This window comes from Calidris pugnax, unplaced genomic scaffold, assembly GCF_001431845.1.
Source record: "Calidris pugnax isolate Ruff unplaced genomic scaffold, ASM143184v1 scaffold14, whole genome shotgun sequence".
Lineage (NCBI taxonomy): Eukaryota > Metazoa > Chordata > Aves > Charadriiformes > Scolopacidae > Calidris > Calidris pugnax.
The window spans coordinates 13,304,629-13,325,268 of record NW_015090793.1 but is presented as its reverse complement, the minus strand read 5'-3'; the positions used below and the strand labels follow the sequence as shown (position 1 = coordinate 13,325,268).

The 20,640-nt window shown below is 40.5% G+C and overlaps 1 protein-coding gene across 1 annotated transcript in view; it reads right to left on the bottom strand.

The window, feature by feature from the left end:
• Positions 1-20,640, bottom strand: part of ATRN (attractin) — a gene marked incomplete at its 5' end in the record, with an annotated part of 117,056 nt that overhangs the window by 14,933 nt on the left and 81,483 nt on the right. The window contains 2 exons of the mRNA XM_014966823.1: positions 4,862-4,969; positions 18,408-18,486. Coding sequence (XP_014822309.1) covers positions 4,862-4,969; positions 18,408-18,486 — 187 coding nt within the window. The remainder of the gene's footprint in view (positions 1-4,861; positions 4,970-18,407; positions 18,487-20,640) is intronic.

The following is a 20,640-nucleotide window of genomic DNA, read 5'->3' as shown; positions in this document are numbered from 1 at the left end:
ATCTTGATAGCTGCTCATTTCTGCTTAAGACTGCTTTTGTACACCACGGCTCATGCCCGCTATCCCTCCTAATCTGCCTGCTTGCAAGAGGACGCTCAATCTCTGCTTGGTGACACGGCAAAGTAGGAGACTTTGTGCTCACCGTGCTTATGCTAACCCAGCTCATTTCAAGTGAAGTGAGTTGGGAGGGGGTCACAGAAGCTGGTCCATCAGCAAATTTGACGGACTAATAATGGGTCAGTAACACGTGAACTAACAGGGAAATGAATTGCCAAGAGCGACAACCAGAAAAGGGTAACAGCCCTAAAAACCATCAGTTCCTTGGCCCTCAGCGGTTCTTCACTGAACTTATCTCACTGCACAAAACAGCCCAACGTAGCAGGGCTCAGAGCTACATGTAATAATTCAGATTAAGTCACCCTGTGGAAGCACTGGAAACTGGAGGATGCTTCATTTAAAATCACTCCTCACTGCAATGGTACCCATGCAACTTCCCCAAATTGTGCTCTGTGGCACAAGGATTTCTAACTTCTCACTTCTCTGCTCATTACTGATGGTTGCAACTTCACTGCAACGTAAAAGGAATTTCACAAGGGCACCACTCAGATGCGAAATACAAGTAGTCTGAAAATACAAATCTGTGGTATCCCTTACCCACTCCTAAATCAGCCCACCACTTCATCTCTGTACTTCTTGAACAGATGGAACCTTCTGGCAGTCTTTAAACCACTCAACAGCACTTTCTTCCATAACAAAGCAAACTAATTACTAGAGTAAGATGCTATTTTCCATCAGTTTTTCTGCTATTTTTAAGGAATCAGACAGCTTGGTGAGCTGATCTCTGATTAAGGATTTGCAATGAAGCTATTTTGCCCTCAGAAGCTTAACACAGCAGAATTAAATGCACGTCTGCATGAAGGTACAGAACATACTAAATGAACTTCAGAAGGATTTTGCTCACCAAATACTCTTCTCACTCCATTTAGGCAACTATAGATGTGGACATCCTGGTGATCACAGGTGCAAAAATAATCACCTCTCAGCACTGCCTTCGCATGTTGGATCCTTAAACACAGCACAGCAAAGGTCCCTCTACGGACTAGCTCTACGAAGCAAATGCTCTGGTTTACAAGGGTATTTTTCAAATCCTCTAAAAGCTTCCAAGATGATTTTTTTTCCAACTTAAGGATAATTTTTCTAATGCAACAATTTTCTTGTTGATGCTGTAAGAGTTTTGCTCAAGCTAAGCATTTGCTTAATACGCTGTGTATGTGTTTTTCCCAAGAATCTACAAGCCGTAGTTTCATGCCTTTTCCAACTTCAAGATACTTGGAAATCAATGTCAAAATTACAAATTTTCGAAATTCTTTCAGGAAAGTTTCTTCTAAAAATCATTGCAGAGGACTACAAGACTTAGATTAATTAGATAACAAGACCTAAAAAAGTCTTAGTTGCAGTAACACCAGTTCAGACACTTGGATTAGTCCCAGATACCCAGGGATGTTAAATACTCTTAGAAAAAAAATTGCAATAGGCAGCACCTCAGAACACACAAAAAGCTGCTGAGAAAAGCCAATAGATTTTGTAATAACTAAGCAAATTTAGTGGTAGATTTGTGATCCACTGGGTATCTGTTGAGTGGGAAATAAACCAAAGCAGCTAGTTATGTGTTGCCTAGCTGCAGACTGCAATATGAATAGTTTCCCTGCAGGTAAATCACTTTCTATTACTTCTAAGTACCCCAGGAAAAATACTAATTGAAAACACGGTTCTAATACTGTCCAGCTGGAAAACATTAGCTTAGGATGGAACTAGCTTGACGCTGGCTGCCAATTGGCTATGCACAATGGAAAAGGAAATTAATCTCTTGCAGACAAGACGTCCCATTTTCCACTTCTCCTTTGTAACCCTCAAATAAAATCGTTATTAACCAAAGGCTTTGATTCACGTGGGGAAAGAAAAACATCAATGCATTTGTGATAACCTAAGTCTGGAATTCTTGCATTAAAATGAAGGCTCTCTAATTTTGACACAGCAAAAAGCCGAGCAACCGGAGAATAGCTTACAGTCCAACAACATAGCAATATTTCTCTTCACTCTCTTCTTAGCTAATAACTACAGAACAGACAAAACACAAATGCAAAATGCAGTTCTACAATTCTGTGTCAGCCCAGCCCATCTTCCTGCAGCTCCTTCCTGTGAAGAGCCTTTTTTCTCATGCAGGTAGCAAAAGGGATAAGGAGAAAAACCAAGGCTGACCCCATATTGAGACTGCTTTTTCACTTCTATTTAAATTCATTTATATGCAACATCCAACCACCCAGACTATGTCAGAAGCGTCATTCCTCAAGTTGCTCAAAAACTGCAAGCTTTTTGAACCTCTTCTCCTCTCCATGCAATTTCAACTTTGTGGCAGCATTCCAGACTTGTATATGTACTTTTATCCTCCATTCAAATACTCCAAGATGATAAAAAACTATACAACCCCATCCCCCCAAATTCAGCAGCTCTTCTGTCATGGAAAAGTATCCTTGCTCTGTACTGAGATCTTCCAGCAGATGAAGTTACCTGCTGGCACAACAGTCCATGTCCACGTTCCCTACTTGGCTTCAGGTTACTGTACAAGGTTTGTGCAATTCGCCTGAATCAGAACATCTCATTTGTGCTTGAAGGGGATTTAGACACATTTGTATGAGTTATCAGCACAGAGCGCAATTAACAGTTGGTAACAATTTCTGGGTCTGAAAAAGGACATCTGTCCACAGTCTTACTTATTATGCTTAAAATTGGCTTCTCCATCCGTTCTTGAGTAACCCAAGGAGGTCAGACAAGTGAGATATGGAAGATGACGGCAGACACGGGAAAGCAAGGAGGTGTAGCTACAAGTGAGAGAAAGATGAAATCCTGTCTGCAGTGCCGTCCATGGAAGCACTTCAAAAGAGAAGAGTTCAACATTCCTATAATCATAGAAGAGACTGAGAAGAAAACAGAAAGCAGAGAGGTATGGAGGAGAAAGCGAACAACAAAGCCCAAATGAAAAAGGTAAAAGCACTGCCAGCTGAACAAGAGGAGAAATAACACACTAATCAGAACATAAGAGATCCAAAGTTTACTATCTTCTCTGTAGTTTTTGACGGCAGACAAACTTGTTAGAGACATCAAAAAGTTTGGGACAGCTTTGTTCTAGCATGATCCTAAAGGAGAGGCACTTTTAGTTAGCTTATTTCCAGAAAATGAAGAGACGGGAAGGGAATTGCTCCCAGACAGACAGACTGCAACCCAAAACCATCAGCAGCCAAGCTACAGCCTTACAAATCCACCCCCGGCACAATGGGAACACCCATACACATCCCATGGCTTCTTCAATGAAGCAATGAAAAAAAGGCCCATTCTAATCTGTTGAGTGACAATTCAATTTTACAAGCATGTAATTGCAAGTCTCGGCGAGCTATTAGCAGCTAATGACTTCCAATGCCTTCCATCCTCATAACACAAGTGCCGAAATTGTAAAAACTCTGAACACCTGAATGATCTGGCATCAAATGAAAGTCAATGGGGAGCAGAACCACTCAAGAGCCTCCAAGGAGATGTCCCAGAGACAGGTCAGCTTAGTTGCCCAGTCACTCAATGACCCCAAATTGCTGAGTGCCTTTGCAAATTTCACTTTATTTTCACTACACTCCAAGGTTCATGTCTGCATAACAGGGACAATAATCCCACAATTCAGAGAAAGGTAACAATTTATTCATGAAGCACTCAAACCTGGGGCAATCACAGGAATCATTCAAACTTGGGACCAAAGGTTTGGATGGATCACAGTAAATAACCAGAACAAATCACGGAACTTAGACAATATATTGAAAAGCTTCTTCTACACAGTGTCCACCCAGAACATGCTGCAAGACTCCAATCAGGTGGAAAAATTGTCACAATTTGCCATGAAAGACTATATTCACACATAAATAAGGAAGAGCTAAAGCTATACAGGCAATCTTAATTGCGGCCAAGACTTAAATATTATTACTCACCAAACTGAAGTTCTCCAGTTAAATTGTTGAAATGAGCTTTACAATAACTAAAATACACACATTTTTCATAGAAAAGCATAACCTCCTTTCTTGTCACAGTAATAGAAAGTGAGAAAATTTGTGCCGGGACTAATAAGGAAGATTTTCAAAAAACTGAATTCTAAATAAAGTAAAACAGCTATCTTAGACAGGAAAGGAAGATACTCAGTGTTCTCAGGTTCTTAATTTTTCTTTTTGTACACAAGTCTGCTAGTCAAAGCATCACATTAAAAAGATCTTTTAATTCATTACTCTCCTTTAAAATATGATTTTCCTAAAAATACAATGTGTTGTGTCTAAGAACATGCCAGCCTGGTGCCAGCCCTTCTCCAGACTCCTATTTGCGCATCACAAGATGTATTTGAACATATATTTATAATCAGAAATATGTTAACACTACTACAGCACACAGACATGATTATATTCTTGTTTGCTTTGACATACCACAGAGAAAATTATTTCTATTTGCAGCACCTATAGTTATTTCTAGCCAAACGTTCTACTGTGTGAAGCCACATTCTCTTCTATTACAAGGCATAAAAAATAACAAGGCAAACACAAAATCTCATACCCTACAAATAGTATAACTTTTATCTAAACCAGCCCAAAAGTTGTAAATGCATACCTAAAGGGATAAAAGCAAATAAAAACAGTATCTGTTGAACCTTCTGGACTTAAAGTTTCTTGCAGGTATATAACAAACAGAGGATTTGGGATTATTGCGTTAAGCACAGTTTAAAACAAACATCCATGATTAATTATGGTGAAGACTATCCTAAAGCACCAGCTCTCACCTTTATGCTTCCCCCAATGAGATCTGGCGGCTCTTCATCTGTTTCTAAGGCAACGTTGATGGAGGCGAAGGGGCGACTTGCCATCTGTTGCATCTCACGGAGTAGTTGCTAATTTAATAAACAGAAAAATATTATTATCACATTGTTCCAACACAAAGATGAAAAAAACATGTATCTGGGAGGTTTTACTCAGTATGAAGGGATATCAATGAATATGAATCATAGAATCATAGAATGGTTACTGTTGGAAGGGACCTTAAATATCATCTAGTTCAACCCCCCTGCCATGGGCAGGGACACCTCCCACCAGACCAGGTTGCTCAAAGCCCCATCCAGCCTGGCCTTGAGCACTTCCAGGGATGGGGCATCCACAACTTCCCTGGGCAACCTGTTCCAGTGTCTCACCCAACAAGCTAAGTTTAAAGCTCGGGCAATGAGCCCTGCTAGCTCATGAGCTAAAACCCTCTTCCCCCTTTGAGAAAGATGAACCCCATCTGACATCAGCAACCCTGGTGCCGTGCAGGCCATCCCATTAATGAAATACCCAGAATTATGTTGGTGACACCAGCCACAGAGCCATGCATTGACGGACTGTACATGTTTGTCCTTCAGAGTCCCTGCCTGTAACTGGGAGAACAGAAGAAAAGATAACCTGCACCTCAAAAGATTCCTTCATTAGCCCTCCCAATGCCCTGAAGTCTCTTTTAATTACTCCTGGGCTATGTGTTGCCACCTCATTGCCACCCATGTGAAAGAGCAACAGTGGGTAGTAGTCCGAAGGCTGAATCAGGCTGGGGAGTTTCCTGGTGATTTTCTGAGAATCTGGGAACTTCCTGGGTGTTTCTTCTGACCTGGCCCCCAGGGAAGCAGCAGACTTCCCTAAGAAGAGCGTCTGCCCAGCATATTGGGCACTCTGTTCCCCTAAAAAGGGAGTCACCTACAACTATAACCTGCCTCATCTTCCTTGTGCAGGTGTTTTTTAAACAGAGGACAGGCCTTGCCGGTCCTGGCAACTCTTCTGGTGTAGTCAAACCCTCTTCCATATAATCCGTGGGCTGTCCTACCTCCTCCAGAGCCTCATACCTATTGTAGAGAGGCACCTGGTTAGGGGAGGTGGGCAGAGAAGGGGTTTGCTTGGCACCACTAGCACGGACCTGCCTCCCTGCACAGTTCTCCTTTTGTCCACTTTTGTCTTGGGTCTGGGCAGGAAGAGGGAAACACGTCTCCTTCAGCTCAGGGTTTTTTTGGTGGCTCTTCTGTTTTTTCTCTTGGGGCAGTCAGAGCCTGATTCCACCAATATGATTCTCACACTCCCTGATGCTCCGCAGCCTTTCTACTTCCTCTTTTCATCCTGCTGCCAGGCTGAGTAGATGACCTAACTGGTCGCACCTCACACAGCTGTCATCCCTTCTACCATCCATTACCCACGGGAGGTTAAAGCACTCCCTGCAGCCAGAGACCTGGGTGGCTGCAGTCTCTGTGCCTGCCTCCTCAGCCACCCCGGTGCGAGCTGCCGGCTCCCTGCCGCTGCCCTCGCCTCTCCCACCATCACAAAAGCTCAAGAAAAAAGCCCTTTTCACCACCATCGCCCGGCTCCACTGCAGGCGTGCCAGCACCGCAGCTGTTTCCCTCGGCCAGTTCACCCAATATGGAAAAATAACCTCCCAGTGTTTTAACAGGCCTAAGGGTACAGACAGATAATTATAAATATTCACATTACTTCAACTTAACAGGTTATTGCAGGTAAAGCTACACGTATACCCTGAGCCCGACTTGTTTATGAGGGGAAACGCATCTGCTTAAGTCTCCATAAAGCAGTTATTTACTTTATAAGCTGTGACATCCTGGTGGTTTGTCATCACCTGTCTGGGGCATGAGAGAACTCGCTAGGATTTGTGGGAACCATTTTAAAATTAAACTAGCAGCAGTATGTAACTACTGTAAGAAAGAATTTGATATTTTTTATAACAGCACTAGCAAAATGCTGTCAGGCGTCTATTGAATAATCATCTTTTTTATTGTTTGTTTCCTTTCTGAATGCAGCAAATGTATCAAACTGCAACCATGTACTTGTTGCAATATATTTTATTAAAATAGAAAACCTTTTCTCAAGTAAATCTCTGCAAGCCTTCATGACACAAGACATCTTTTTATTGTACTCTTAAGCACTTTTAAGCATTATGATGCAGCTCTCTTTTTTCAGCACAAAAAAAAAAGACAGTTCCTATGTGGCTGGGCTGGAAACAGCATTTCCATTTTAGCTAAGCCACGGACATGCTTCTTTTTGGCTTCAGCAGCTAATCTCAAATACTAACAGCAAGCTACACAACCTATAAGTGGATGCTGAAGCCATAACCCTAATTCCCAGAAGCAATGGGTCTGATGTGACTCGCTGCCCTGATTTAATAAGGCATATGCTTTCCATCACATAAAAAAAACCAGCAGCCTTGCCCTTAAGTGCAGCAACTGCCTAAACCACTTGTAGACAGCTTTACACATTTAGCATTACTACCTAGCTGCTCTACCTTTAAACTAGATTGAGGTACCACCAAATGCCCTCTATACTTCCCACCACCACCACCACCCACATTGCCCCATTAATTCTGAGCAATTTGACAGTCCAAGCCCCAACCAATCATTTACAGCACTTAAAAACTGCTAAAGAAAACACCACAAAATGCATCGTGCCCTGAATAACCCCCACCCAGCACAGCAGAAGGGAACACAGCACACAGGCAAAAGGAAGATGCTGATATCCAGTGTGTAATTCGTTTTAACAAAACTAATTATGTTGCCATTTTCTTGAACTCATAAACCTTCTCTGGTCTTTGCTGAGGCATCTTTTAGTTTTGGGTTTTTTTTTCTTTTGTGCAGAAAACTGGAGGACTCTCTGTAAGCTTGGGGTTCAGACAAGGTGGCAGGAAGGTGTGATGGGAGATGTAACAAAGTTTGGAGGGGGTATATAAGCTTGTATCGTTCTCAGTCTAATTAAAAAAATACAATATTTCACTGCCGTAGAAGGCAAGTGGCAAAAATTTGCTTACTTTCTGAAAAAAAGAAAAAAAAAAAAAGGCAAAAAAAAAGCATTTCGGAGCAGATTGTAGATACTGTCACAAAGCAAAAAACCCAACAAATTCACACAAACGGAGCTGTACTAAGCATTTGCAAGCAAACTTGTGTGTAACTCACACTTGGGTAAAAGAACACGAGGAGTTTTCGAATATTTAAAGCACACCAGCAGATTGCAGACTAAAGCAAGTGTGAAACAGATTGCTGGGTTGTTGTTCCTGCAATTGTCCCCTTCAGCTATCATAAAGCGCTTTGTTTAATGGCTATAAAATCAAAGAACAAGCTGTCCTGATGAAGATGTCCAAGAGACTCACAAACTAAAAGCTATTAGCTCTTCGAAGGAAGCTTAGTTTACTAAAGAAAACGTGCAATTTGGCAACATGACTCCTACTGAAGTCAATAGCAGCTTCAAGAAATAAACCCCTGAGCAGCGCTGCGAGCTACAGCATGAACAATGGGAAAAGCAAAGCCAACAGCAATGTTACTGCCCTCATTTGCTGAACTGGCCACGGAAAGCCATTGCTTTTGGTGCTGACCCAAAGCCACCCGACTCTCAGTGTAACAGTGGCCAAGCCAGGTAAAACCAAAGGTCCAAGCTGCAACCGAAGGAGGAAACGCCTAAGGGAGAACATCCTTCTCCTAACACCAGTTTCTGATATAGCGTAAGTCATGTTACAAAACCAATTCTCACCTCAAATTAAGAATGAATTTGCAAAATAATTGCTTTGTAACCGGAATGTCACACTGTCCCCCAAGGCATGCACTCTGCATGTTTAACCTGTGCATGTATATATCCTTCAATATTTGTTTGGTGTGTCAAGATTTTAATTAAAAGATTTTATGATGTTGTAAAGGAGAAATTGTGGCATTTCCCTAGCTAAGATGTTGAGCACGTCATCAGAAATCAGCACCAGTTAACATCAGGACCTGGCCTACCTTCACTATTAATGATTGGCTTTCTGAGATTTAAAATAATAAACCTCAATACTCTTTGAAGTAAACCTTTGGTTTCTAGATCACACAATTAATAGGAGAACCTGGGAATATTTTAAATCACCAAGGTCTGAAGAGGATTTTAAAGGCAAAACATTTGACAGGCTTACAATAAAAACACATCAAAAAGCATGTGTTGGAACACACCACTGGCCTTTAATATTTGAGTAACCTCAAACTGTGAGAACCTACAAAACTTTCATTTGCATTGGTTTGGGTTTTTTCCTCCACTATCAGTTGAAAAACTCCTTCCAAAAAAATCACAAGTTAAAGTAATCATAGAATGGGAAGCGTTGAAACAACACCTGAAGGGTTTGGTGCAACCAGGCACTAAGAGAACCTGACAAACAAACTCAACAGACGGTCTGTAGTGGAGGAGAAAAACAGCAGGGAGGATGAGGGACCACCAAGGCTGCTCATACCGTAGTGCCCAGGACTTGAGGTGCAGATCCAAGAGCAAACGATGCAGAAATGCAGTGTTTCATACCAGTGATCCTTGAAAGTCATACACATTGAGTAACGGATAATCCAAAATGAATAGTGTGCTACTGATGGGAGAAAAACTGCCAGAAGAACTGAGGAAAACCTTTTCATGCAGTAGCACAGGCTCTCACACGAAAGAAAAACAGCTATTCAGGTTACCAGGTTAATTGACTAATATAACCTATGCTGTGTTTTCTGACAAGAAAAGCCTGAACATTTTATTCACGATAATAAAGCAGTCACTGGTCTCTGTATAACCATCCTGCTACCATCCATCTCTGCAATTGCCCCCTGCAGAGTCTCTTTTATGAGCACAGGGCTACGATATCTTTCGGGACAGGGCTCTGGTATTTTCTGCCATGAAAGGATGTCAATTTTCCAGCAGAAAGCAACACATTTTGGATCTTATTTGCCTCCTTATAATGAATGGCCTTAAAAAAAGCTAAGCAAAAATTGCTATCTAGAACTTGTGATGAACTCAAGTTTCCACATGAGTATTTCATCTCAATTTTCAACAGAGATGAGAATGAAAAAAAGCAGAAACTCAAGAAGGAAAAAAACAGGTGTGCTAAGTGAACAATGAGCACAGATGACCTTTCATTTTAAGGCAGAGTAAAAGAGAAGCAAGAAGCACCCCACAAGAAAGGGAGCGAAGTCCAGGAGACAGGACATAGTCAGGCAGGGTATCAGCAGGAACTTCTAGTACCTTTACACCAGCCTAGGATTGAAGGAGGTGAACTTTAAAAAGGGGACCCAAAAATAGCAATAGTCTTATCAACAGTTCTGTTTGTTTTTTTTTTTTCCAGGAAATTTGTAAATCTAATCCTTCAAAGTATTTCTGAAATTCAGATCCTTCTGGACCTATAGCTTGCTGTTTTATCCTCAGGAGATAACAACTAGATTTCAGAGGAACTTTTGCTGAAGATATTTCAACAGAGCAAGCTATACGTTCCTTTACTTTGATGAGAGAAGTACAATTAAAGGTCATCCTTTGAGGATCTGTATTACAACCTTTGAGGTTGCAATGGATTTGGGATGGTGCTCCAAAGCTAAGGCTACAGTAAGGCTCCCGCTGAACTGGGTATCTGCTGCCATGTTTCTGTACCACATGGAAAAAACAAGCTCCTCTCTGTTTTGAACCAGCAGAATCAGCAGCTGTGCTGTGCTCTCCATGCTGCCCACAGCCAACTTTACAAGCCAGGATAGCTGAAACCAGCTGTGTGTTTTGAACCACTATCCTGTCCTGTATTGCGAACATAAACTGTTCCAATGGGCCAAAACCCGGAAACCTCACAAACAACAGCAAGTCTAAAGAAAGTTACAGCTCCAGTGTCATGGAAAGAGAAGAACAATAAAGAAGATAAGGAAACAAACTGATTTGTACTCTTCTTGTTTAAGACATTTAGAAAAAAAAAAGAAAAATTATTTTGGGACAGAACACAATATTTGGGATTTTCCTGTATGAAGTTGAAGTGTGCAGCTCTACCACACACAGTGTAAAGATACTATTCTCCAACGTGGATTCAGAAACCCCAGTCATCCCCTTGTGACCAAGGCTAAACAGAGGGTGTTAAGGAAACAGAACAAAGTTGTCGTCATCTTCCTGACCAGTTTTTTAAACAGCACCAGTTCTGCAAAGTTATTGAAGCGTGTCAGTACTCTTAGGTTTTCTCTCCAAGGCTCTGTGCAATATATAAAACACAATCTAATCAAGTATCTAAAGATCTTGCTGCATACACCAAGCAACGGGTAACAAAATTCTCCCAGTAAGGCTTATTAGCTGTGACTTGGCCACTTGACAACTGAAGTTACAGTGATTTTTTTGAGGTCACAGGATGAAGCGCAGTCCTGTCCTTCCAAAACATACTGGGTAGATTGGTTGCACTGGTAGACAGGCTTTTTGAGCTTATTCCTGCTTGTCCTGAATTGCTGTAAGAGATTCATTTTCATTCAGAAGGTGGCTCGTTCCATTTGTGCACAAATACATATTTGCGTATGCACGTAAAATATCCACTACCTATTTCCAGGCACCCCTGTACAACTAACTTAGAAAATCTTGCCTTGAGAACTTGTCCCAGAGCTCTCCTGTAGTGACATCTGCCAAAGTTGCAGTTCACAGGCTGCTGACAGCCAGTGTGGGAAAGGGACATCACCCTCTAGGCGTTCCCCAGGGCCTCTGGAGAAGGTGTCCTTCCTAGTGGCGGTGGCAACAGCAGCTAGATGGAGCTGCATGTCTATGTGGCCAGCAATGACGGGCACTCAGGCATCACTGTGCATTACTTTGAAGTAACATTATGTATCATGGTGCCAGAATCTTTCCTTTACGTTACAGTTACTTGGTGACCTTGGGGGGAAAGGGGAGAAGCCAATGGAATTACCTGCTCCGAAATAAAAAGGGGCATCAGTAAAAAAACAAACACGTAAGATATAAATTGTCCATGAAGATGAGCTACATTGTCTCAGAAATAAGTGATTTAAAGCATTTAGCTACAATTACATTAACTACCATGTAAGTCAACAAACAAACAATTTTCTCTGACACTTCCATCATCACTGAAAATTAAGTTTTTAAGCCCCTAGAGCAGTGCACATATTAATGTTAGCTAATTAGTTTTGTAACTGATTTTGCAGGCTATGTTGAAAGAGAGAGCAGGAGAGAATTAATGTTCAAATGCTTCTCAACAGGCATTTCCACACTTCAAAACTATAACAAACCAGAAAGCAAAGCTGCTGGGAAGTTGCCTCATGCTGAAATGACAGAAGATATTTAATTCAGGGCTGATTAAGATAAGTTATTCATCATAATCATGCCCTGCAGGAGGGCACAGAAAACCTGACCTTTAATAAGAAGAATAAGATATCATTTCTTTTTAAAAGACCAGAAGTATATAGTCCACGCAGACTAAAATATATACCAATACCAGATAATTACACAACAGCAGAGCACACCTTTGATTGACTAGAGCTCTTCTAGCTCTTCTAGCATAATTACACAACACTGCTTCTCTCCCTGATTTTTCCAAATAGGTAAATTAGATACCTGTACCACTGATTCCTATCATCAGAGTGAGACCTAGGAGCCTGAAATGACAACAGCTTCAATATACCTGCAGTTGTGGATTTTTTTAAAGGAGAGTAAAGTCTTCTAGAGCTAGACTTGATAGCCTAGCAGCATCATTACAAATACTGGCCAACAGGCCTTTTTTGGGATATACTAAACCCAACTTAATTCTCTAGGGGCAACACCACTAAAGACTATGTGAGAAGAGCTCAGCTGGATGCCAACACTGCGTATGGGATTGTCAACCTGATATGCTGGTGTTCCTACATGGACATATTAAAGCTACAAATGGTCAGCTGTAATGGTCATCTGCAAGTTCAACCAGAGATGAGCTCAATTAGGCACAGAAGTGACAGTAGCATGTTCAAACAAAAATGGACCATCAATTTCCCCCTGAGCTGAAATCTCTTGTCAACATTAATATTTTGGGATGTTTTTCCTCTTCGGGGCATCTCTTATTTCTGCTATAATTTCCTTCAATTGGTGACCAAAGCCACATAGATCACTGCAGAGAGCATGCAGCATTTGTATTTTGGAAAAAGCCTACAGGCACTATGAGGTGGTTCCCATTCATAGATTTTAAATTTAGGGGTAGCGGAAAAAGTTACAATTATTTGATCTGACCTCCTGCATAGTACGAGCCACTGAACTGCATCATGTGATTTCCACAAGCATGTGACTCAGACTGACCTACAAAAGATCCTTGCAAAAGCACTCAAATTCTGATTTGAGCGCCATGTTTCTAAAAAAACAAATAATAGTTGACATTGCTACTCTCACCATTAAAAAGAGGAGAAAAACAAAACAGGTTTTGACTTTTTTTTTTACTCCCAGTTGCAGACACTGGGTGTTATGCCTTTGGCTGATCATTTAGAAGACCCTCATCCCATCGTGAATCTGCTACGATTCCTTTTCACAGACACTGACTCACATCATCAACTCTCAATATGGTCTTCCTTGGATAAAATGAGTAATTTGTGATGCTTTAGTCTCTCTCTTATCTTCCAGAGAACGAATTAATCTTGCAGTGTTGCTCTGTACCATCTGCAACACCCAAGACATTACTGAGACCAGACTGGACACAGTACTCCAGTAACCGGTTCAAGACAATACTAACACCATGCTCTTATTTTACTGCTCTACTTATAAAAACAGGAACTGGGAATTTATGTACAGTTAATTCACCACAGCCACCATCATTTCAGTCTATTTTCCAGGGAATGGGTATTCTGGGAAATAAAACCACCCTAACTGTTTAAAAAAATACATAAATACATACACAGGTTTACGTTTTATCCTGACAAGACAAGCGAGTGTCTAGACCTCCACGTAACCTAGACCTCCATAGAAGTTACTTGCTTGCCATGATTTCTCACTATTCCAATTTGTGTTTCCTCTAAAAACTATACCAACTACAAGTTAGTATTTTCTTCTCATCCAACAGAGACTAAATAGCACTGGCAGCGCTATTGAAGAAGAAGTGCACATGCCAAATGGCTGCTGGGAGTTTGGAGAACACAGCATTTGCAGCAAAGTTTGTCATCAGCACATCTCATTTCTTACAAGCCCTCCAAAGCACCCATTACTCCCCAAATTTAGGGACGTTTACAGCCTGACCGTTTACTGTTCTTGCATAAGGCCAATACCAGATCCTTCCAAGACACCACTGGAGACTCTACACAGCAAGGAAGATCCTGATTTAGAGTTAGAGTTTGAAAATATTCCAATCCTGAATCCCTTTCTTTGACAAAGGCTACCCTAAATCACAGTCTAAGAGAGAAGATGTATGAGATGAATGAAATACTAACAGGTGAGAGCAGGAAGGGGAAGAAAATGAAGGCAGGGCAATAAATAATACAATGCACACATCCCTTTGGGAAGTCTTTGCTGTAAAAATGAATACAGAAAGCAACCTCCCTAAATGGCATTCAGTGCTCATGGATGTTACAGCGGAGGACAGCAGTGAAAAAAGAAGCGCTGCTACATTCGGAATGTACTTGGGAGGGAAAAAGGTTTCAGCAATAAGGTCAGGAAGGAGAAGGATAATCCCCACAGTAAATCAATACACAAAACACATCCTGCATAAGTTGGGCAGTGCACACAGAGTTCAGTCCTGGATAGTCTTGGCAAGAAAGGAGGTGAAATGTAGACAAGTTAACGTATGTTAAGGGTGCAACTGAGCTCCAGACACCCAAATTTAGTTACCTCTGTAGGTGCTTTGTGCTGATGCTCCCAACGTATCCCAATGGAGCATGGAGAGCGATCCAGCTGACCCTCATGCAAACAGTTGCAGTGGGTCAGCCGAATCACTATCCACGCTCCATTTGCTGGAAATGTTAAGAGGAACTATTTCTTGCTCAAAGCGGAGGAGAAGCATCAGGCTGAGGGTGAAGAAACTAGGATTTGGATGCTAAAATAAACCAATAGGACAGAAAATTCACGACAGCAGATGGGGCATATTAAATTTCTAATGCCACTCTCGTATTTTGTGCATTATTCTCTATAACTGCTTGATACATTTAACATGTCATTTTCTAGAGACAAGATAGAAAGGTTTCCTATCCCTATTTCCTAATGTCATTCACCTCATCCTAAGCCTCCTATAAAAGCTGCCTTTTTATTTCCATTTTCGCTCTTTAAAACGTCTGAAGATACTTAAACTTGCTGCTCACTGGAGAGGGAATAAACACACAATTTACAATCCCATCTCCTCCATGCCTGATATGACACAAATTGTTCCCATTTTTACTTCAGGTCAAGTTTTATACTCTGCAAGGCCTGAACTTTTGTTCAGTGCTCCAAACTCATTTTCCTACAACTATGCATTTGATACGCCGTGTTTGCACACCCAAAAGACCCTTTAGCCAGAAGGCTGAGGAACATCAGCACTGACATGTGCAAGCAGCTGGTCAAAGAGGATTAGCTGCAAAAATGGGGAAAAAAAAAGTCAGGAGAATCTTATATATTTTATAAGATCCTGATGTAGATTCTGGATTTGTGGTACACTGCTTTCTCAGTATGGAGCAATACAAATTTAGTTTAGCAAATGATGCTGCTCTGTTCCATTAACCTGATACACCAAGCACAGCCGCACAACTTCTCCCAGCATTTTCCAAAAAATACTGTATGAATAATTTTGACAACTAGACCTTTCAACACACTCCCTTTTCTGTCCTATACATATCTCAGATTAAGCTTCAGCTATCTACTTGTCACTCTGCCCTGCGATAAGAACTCAGGCACTTGCAATGCTTATATTGGAAGCAGAAGTGATTGATAGCTGGGAATTACCCGCAGATTGAATTATATTTTACTTATTTTTGGGTTAAGATTACAGAACAAGCACAGAATTACCACAGCACAACCCATGGGAGACGGGTGACTGTAACTTGACTACTTCTACAAATATAACCCAAACCAGAGAAATATCTTCCTCCAGAGCTGCAGCATATATTAACTTAAAGCTTACAAGATGCTGCCCGAATGGGGTGTCCTGTCACTGCTGCTTAATGACCTTTCCTTTCTCCCAGCCTCTAAATTATAATATGGTGGGAAGACATAGAGGAGGTGGTCTCCATCAATTGTGTTAGCAGTTTATAGAGGGGAAAAAAGTGATAAAGCAAAATCTGTTTTTCCCAGTCCAGCCTGCAAACTCTGTGACCCAAGACTCCTGTTAAGGGTAATGTTAAAAACAAAAGAGAATAGCCACCTCCAAAGGAAGGAAGAATGGCAAATCTAGAATTCACATGCTTCAGAAACGCCCTTTAGAACAGAGGGGTAAACTTGTATACACTTAAAACTTCCAGTGCAGCAAAATGCTATTAATTGTTATTTTAACTACTAACGTTAAGAGAGCCTTGCTAGGATTTACTGAGAGTCCATATAAAAAAATCCTGGCAAGCTATAAAATCACCTTAGATAATACCAAAAAAGTCAGACAATTTTTAGGCAGCTTTTTGTTTCTAAAGACAGTCCTTACTAATATATTTAATAATGCCATGGCAAAGATTTAAAACAGTTTCCTTAAGTTTTACAAGTATTTCTAACAAAAGAGGAATGGAATAGCAGAGATCTATGAATTACAAGATAGAGTCACTAGATTTAAGGAAGGAACAAGACAAATAACAGCAAAAGACAGGAATCTGCCAGGAAAAGAACACACTGATGAACTGCCTGTCAAGTAGCCACATATGTAAACCGAATTTAAGACTAAAACATGCCAATATGTTGCTCATACTCCAGCTTTTTTCCTCAAAACATGCATCAGTCTGAAAGTAATTTATAGAGACATTTTTCATTTAGGTCACTGTTAAAATATTTTAACTGAGCTCCAAAGAACAGTACTTAGTTCTCTGTCTATATTCCTTATACATTCCTAGATAACATTTAACCTCAGGAGCCAACAGGGAATGTTATGCTGACTCCAGCTTACTTTCTTGCCAAGAAAGTGAGAAGGAAGAAGCCAGCCACCCTAGTCAAAATTTATCTACCTTCAGAGAATACAGAAAAGCTCAAGGACCTAAATTATTTCAAAGACTAAGGGTTATCTGTCTGAAAACCACTGCGTATATTATGCATTTGAGTTCACTAGTAAGAGCAAAAACATCTGAAGCAGAAAGAGGAAGAAAAGGAAGAGTTATCAGACATCATCCTGCTTTATTATAAGAAAGAAGACCCTCAGATTTAATAAATTTCTACTATTCCCACTACTGCACTGCAAAGTACAACCAGAGTTCTTTAAAGACATGTAAGAAATGGGCACTTGCATAGAAACCCAAAAATTAATCCCTAGAATACTCTTGATCAACTACTATGTATGAATAAAACACTTTTGAGTAGAACAGTTACATGGCTGGGTAGGAAAGGATACCTGGTGACAGCGTATGGACACCTACCTACAGAAAGCACACAGGGACTTGAATAAAGCCTGGCTTCTCTCATTTTGCACACAAGTAAACAGATTGCACAAGACAAAGTTCCTACAAATAATCCCAGGCACAGCCCAGACTAACCTCTGCTATATCTGTACATTATACAGGCCTCTGCCTTCCCAGGTTTTAGTGCTTACCACAGCAAGAAAACCCCAGGAACGTGCAATCCTCTGCCTTGCAGCACACAGGACTTGCTTCTCTACACAGCTCTACTACACAATCCTGCATTTATGCTTAGAAATTAGAAATAAGGATACATTCTTTATGCCACTTAGTGCAAACATGTTGGCCATCCTAACGTGAGATTAGCTACAATTGAGAAGCAGGGAAAATGGATGGTGAAAAAAAAAATGAACAAATGCATCAGGGATAAACAAGGAGGAATCGTATTTTGGGGGATTTGCAGCATAAATTTTTTATATACTGGAAACAAGAATAATTTGGGAAGCTAGTATGGTCCACGCCTAGGTGAAGAATAGAAAGCCCTTGCATTAAAAGTTCATTTTTTTAGTAGTACACTACAGCTTTCCAAATAGTGGGTGGCTTCTCTCACCTTTTTCTTAAAGCTGCAACCACCCCAAAACAGTTAAGTTTTTAATTTGAAAATGGGGATTAGTCTTTTTTTTAACAGATTAAAGTAGGAGCTAATGAGGTTCAGAGCTTCAGATCAGAAACTTCCTCTTTCAAAACAGATGTAAAGAATCTCTTAATTTGCGGTGGTTTTGTATTTATGCTGTCTAGAACCCGAGTTGTGGGAACGTAGGACATTAACCCCTATTTTTTTTTGTGCTTCACAGAAACTGCAGCATCAGGATACTAAAATAGCATCATTTGTCCCTGAAACTGTAGTCAAAAGTACACTATTATAAATCCCCAAACAGAAGCATTTATAGATTAGTGGAGCTTATCCTTAACTGAAGGTTAATGCTATGCATATGTGAATAAATACAAAAGAGAACAACTATAAAAAAGTCATTTAAGAGATAGCATTCAATTTTGTCATTTCAACCTCTCTTCGTCGTGATGCCCAGCAACTTTGTTTAATCTTCCAAACCACAGCTGCCACCAGGAGCAGAGACAGGAAACAACTGTAAAGGAAAAAAAATAAAAATATCTTATTGTCATTGTTCATAACATAACGGCAGCTGAAAAACTCTAGCAAATCAAAAAAACTAGACTAAAAGTTCATATAATACTTAGAGGTGCTTTGATGAAAGATAATATAGCAGTGCAAAGTGTTTTGCACAGATCAGTGCTCATGACACCTGGTGAGGAATGATATACATCTATTTTCAGAGAAAACTGTTGTTCCAAAGTTACCTATTTGACCTGCTTATATGACATCCAGCAACTTTCACCAGGAAATACGAACAGAAAGGCAGAAAGATTTAATCAAATTGGAAAAGCCAGTATTGACTATATTTGGAGATATTTAAAGTGAGAGGATAACCCAAAAAGGAAAAACCTTGAAAGAAGCAGAGAAAATTGGTTATTTTTTCTTTTCCAAATTACAAAAATGAGATAAAAGTGTACAGTAGTTGGATTCTTTTTAACTGGCTATTGCAGAACTATAGGCATTTCTTAATTTCCCCAAATCTATATTGCTTTTCTTAAATCTAAAGAGGAGAAAAAGATGAATAGATCCATCAACTTCTAGGGAAAATGCAAAGAAGCAGATATAGCAAAAAGCAGTTACAATAGTAATAATAATAACAATAAAAGCCAACTTTAATGACAGTTATGATCTTATCACACTGAATACTTAATGAGCAACTTCAAGGCATACAAGCTTTCTAACATTAACGTTTTTCCTTTTGTATATCTGAACCCCCAGTGAACGCCTCTCTTCAAGTACTGCACTGATGGGTAAGAGAAAGTGCCTGCAAACCTCCTTCCTTAGGTCTAGTGTGTATTTAAAGAGTGCTTAAAGGAAAATTAACCACAATAGATGACTTATTTCCTAAAGTGCACTATTTACACCAACTGCTGTGCTCTGTGTGTTTGAGTGAGGATTTCTGCTGCAAGGGGGAATGGGCATCCTGGACTCCCTGCCTCTGGGCACAGCTCAGTGCTCACCATCCTGGGGCTCCCAGGAAAATCTGTGGTGGGAGAAAAACCATGACTGCTCAATACTCCCTGCCTTTCAAAATAAACTCAGCTCTGCTTCCAAAAATCAATCCTCTTTGCAGATCCCCAAATCTCTCATTCCCAAACAACGCCGTGGTTTGCACTGTGCTCTTTCACCCTACTCATACAAATGTACATGACCCCGATGATGATGACAACTTCTACTTGGACGTGAACCTACTGTTGTTCTGCTGACTAAAAAAACCACAGCTTATGATGATGGATGGCATCTCATCCCACCAGTTCCCTACTGTCCCTTCTCTTCATAAATGCCATGCTGTCTGTCTTATGCAAGCTGTGAGAGACTGCAGATTTTGTCCTTCAAGCACTTCAAGTGTCAGTAACCAGGAGTCCTACTTTACAACAGCAAATTCTTTAGCAGAGAGTAATGCAAAGGCGTGGAAATACTTATCATTAAAAAAAAAGATAGGCAGCAGGAACCATTCCCTGAGCTGCAGAAGGAGGAGGGCCTGTTCCTGACTACATATCACTGTCCATAGCCTATATATTACGAAAACCATGTGTGACCAGGCACCGAACACTCGAGGAGCAGCCAGTAGGCAACGTGACCGTATTTTTCAGGCTTAGATATGCACAGAAGTATGTTTTACTATCATATAGTATATGATATTAAAAAATTGGCACTTGCATGACTTCAGTATTAAAATGTCTGCATGGCTTTTAAAGACTCCTATGGTGCCTATTGCTTTATAAATTTAAGCAGGATCACAGAGAGATTTGTTTGGCCCTTTTCACTTTAAGACGTATGTATTCCAAATCACTTCCCCCGCATTTTCTCTAAATATTAAAATCTGACACTATTTCACTGTAAAATCCTGCCCATTTTTCTGGAAACACAAACAGTTTAGACAAGTGCCTTTAATGGCTATTTTATTTGCCTTTTTGAGAGGTACTGGATTATTACCGACTTTTGCAGTAAAAAACAATGTGTGCCCATTAACTAGTAAAGCGTATACATTAAATCTTTAATTCCTATTTTGGTAAAGAAGCTAACATGCATTATTGATGATTAGGGATTTCATACCTTCAGCTTTCCCTTTCTTTCCTGAAGCTCCCTGTCAGTGTATTAAGTGCAGCAGCAGGCTAACCATACC